We start from the raw sequence: 1,554 nt of genomic DNA, 5'->3' as shown, positions 1-1,554 counted from the left end.
CAGGTTCTCTTTCAGTTTATGTTTAGAAGGAGAGGAACGTAATATTACAGGTGATTAGGAAGATACAGAGCTGCAAGCAAGCTCCTCCCTGGAGCGGGCGTTCAGTACGATGCAGCAAATCGCAACACAGGCACTGACCACCAGAGCAGAAAGAGGAGGGTTAGACGAGGGAGGTGCACAGCTGGCAGGGCCTGGCGGTGCCCCTGGCACCCAAGTCAGGGGTGTTTTTTGTCCTTTAGGTAGCTGAAGAGCATTTCCAGACCCCCCTCCACCAGCTCCGGGAGAGGCTTGGCTAAAGGGTTACGGGAAATGTGGAGCCCTTTGTCCATGGGGTTCCAGGCGATCCGAGTCAGTCTGCACAGCAGGTAGAGCTCGTCTGGGAGGGTCTGGATGTGGTTGTTGCTCACGTTCAGCAGCTCCAGGCTCGTGAGCAGGCAGAGGGAGCGCGGGAAGGCGCGGATGCTGTTGCTCTCGGCAATGAAGATCTGCAGGCTGGCCAGGCACTGGATGCTCTCGGCGATGTTCTCCAGGCGATTGGAGCCCACGTGCAGGAAATCCAGCTCTCGGAGCGAGAAGACGCAGACGGGGATGTGGGCGAAGCGATTGTGGCTGAGGTTCAGCTTCCGCAGTCGGGAGAGGTCGGCGAAGCTGGCGGGGAGCTGGGACAGGCAGTTGTGCGACAGGCTCAGGACCTCCAGGTTCTTGCAGGCGCTCAGCTCAGCCGGTAACTCTGTCAGGCAGTTCATGTGGACGAACAGGACCTTGAGGTTCTGCAGGAGGCTGACCTCCCGAGGCAGGCTCTTCAGGCGGTTCCCGCACAAGTTCAGGACCACCAGCCGCGTCAGCTTCCCCACCTCGGGCGGCAGGGCCCGGAGCTGGTTGTGGGACAGGTTGAGCTTCTGCACCTCCGAGAGGCCCCACAGGAAGTCGGGCGCGTCCGTCATGCCCTTGGTGACCAAGCTGAAACTGACATGCCGCAGGCCCTGCTTCAGCAGACACCGCGGGTCCCTCCCCGGGAGCAGGGCATCTTCCCACGGGAAGGACTTCTGCCTCCCCCGCAGGAGCCCAGTCCCCTTGTCCTTGCAGCGGCCACCGGACTGCCTGGCTCCCATTTACCTGCCTTTCCTCTGCTCTCCTCTGCCCTGAAGGTGGGGATGGGGCTCCCCTGCCGTGGCTACAGCCTGGCCGTTCCCCAGGCTGGGTTGAAGCAGCTTCTCTCCGAGCAGCCGGGCCGTAATGATACCCTTGTCCCTGAGGCCAGGGAACTGAACCGCTCAGGTCCCTCTGAACACCACTGGGCAGCTGTCACTGTCATTCTGCCCGCACTTTATTGGCCTGGTGAGTGCTAACAGGTCACGGGGAGGCCGTGTCTGATGCCCCGCTCAGCTTTTCTGGGGTGTCACAGCTGAGCAGGGGGATTAACAAGCCCTTCTCCCAAAAGAAACCAAGGGGAAAAATAAAGCCCGGGTGTCTGCCGGTCTCGGCTCCTCTGGACCCCAGAGCCAAGCTGGGCTGAATGCTAGTCCCGGAGTTATATTCCCAAACCTGAGGGTC

The 1,554-nt window shown here is 60.8% G+C and overlaps 1 protein-coding gene across 1 annotated transcript; it reads right to left on the bottom strand.

The window, feature by feature from the left end:
• Positions 1–215: 215 nt before the first annotated feature.
• LRRC30 (leucine rich repeat containing 30) lies at positions 216–1,112 on the bottom strand. Its single transcript, XM_010992259.3, has one exon. It carries the CDS (start codon positions 1,110–1,112, stop codon positions 216–218), a length of 897 nt encoding a protein of 298 aa, XP_010990561.1.
• Positions 1,113–1,554: the final 442 nt, after the last annotated feature.

The sequence above is a fragment of the Camelus dromedarius genome, chromosome 32 (genome assembly GCF_036321535.1).
Source record: "Camelus dromedarius isolate mCamDro1 chromosome 32, mCamDro1.pat, whole genome shotgun sequence".
NCBI classification, from domain to species: Eukaryota; Metazoa; Chordata; class Mammalia; order Artiodactyla; family Camelidae; genus Camelus; species Camelus dromedarius.
Note: the sequence above shows the minus strand (reverse complement) of the source record. Positions and strands in the feature narration are given on the sequence as shown.

Bases quoted from the DNA above. Each gene is read 5' to 3' on its own strand.
- LRRC30 (XM_010992259.3), bottom strand. From the start codon at position 1,112: ATGGGAGCCAGGCAGTCCGGTGGCCGCTGCAAGGACAAGGGGACTGGG.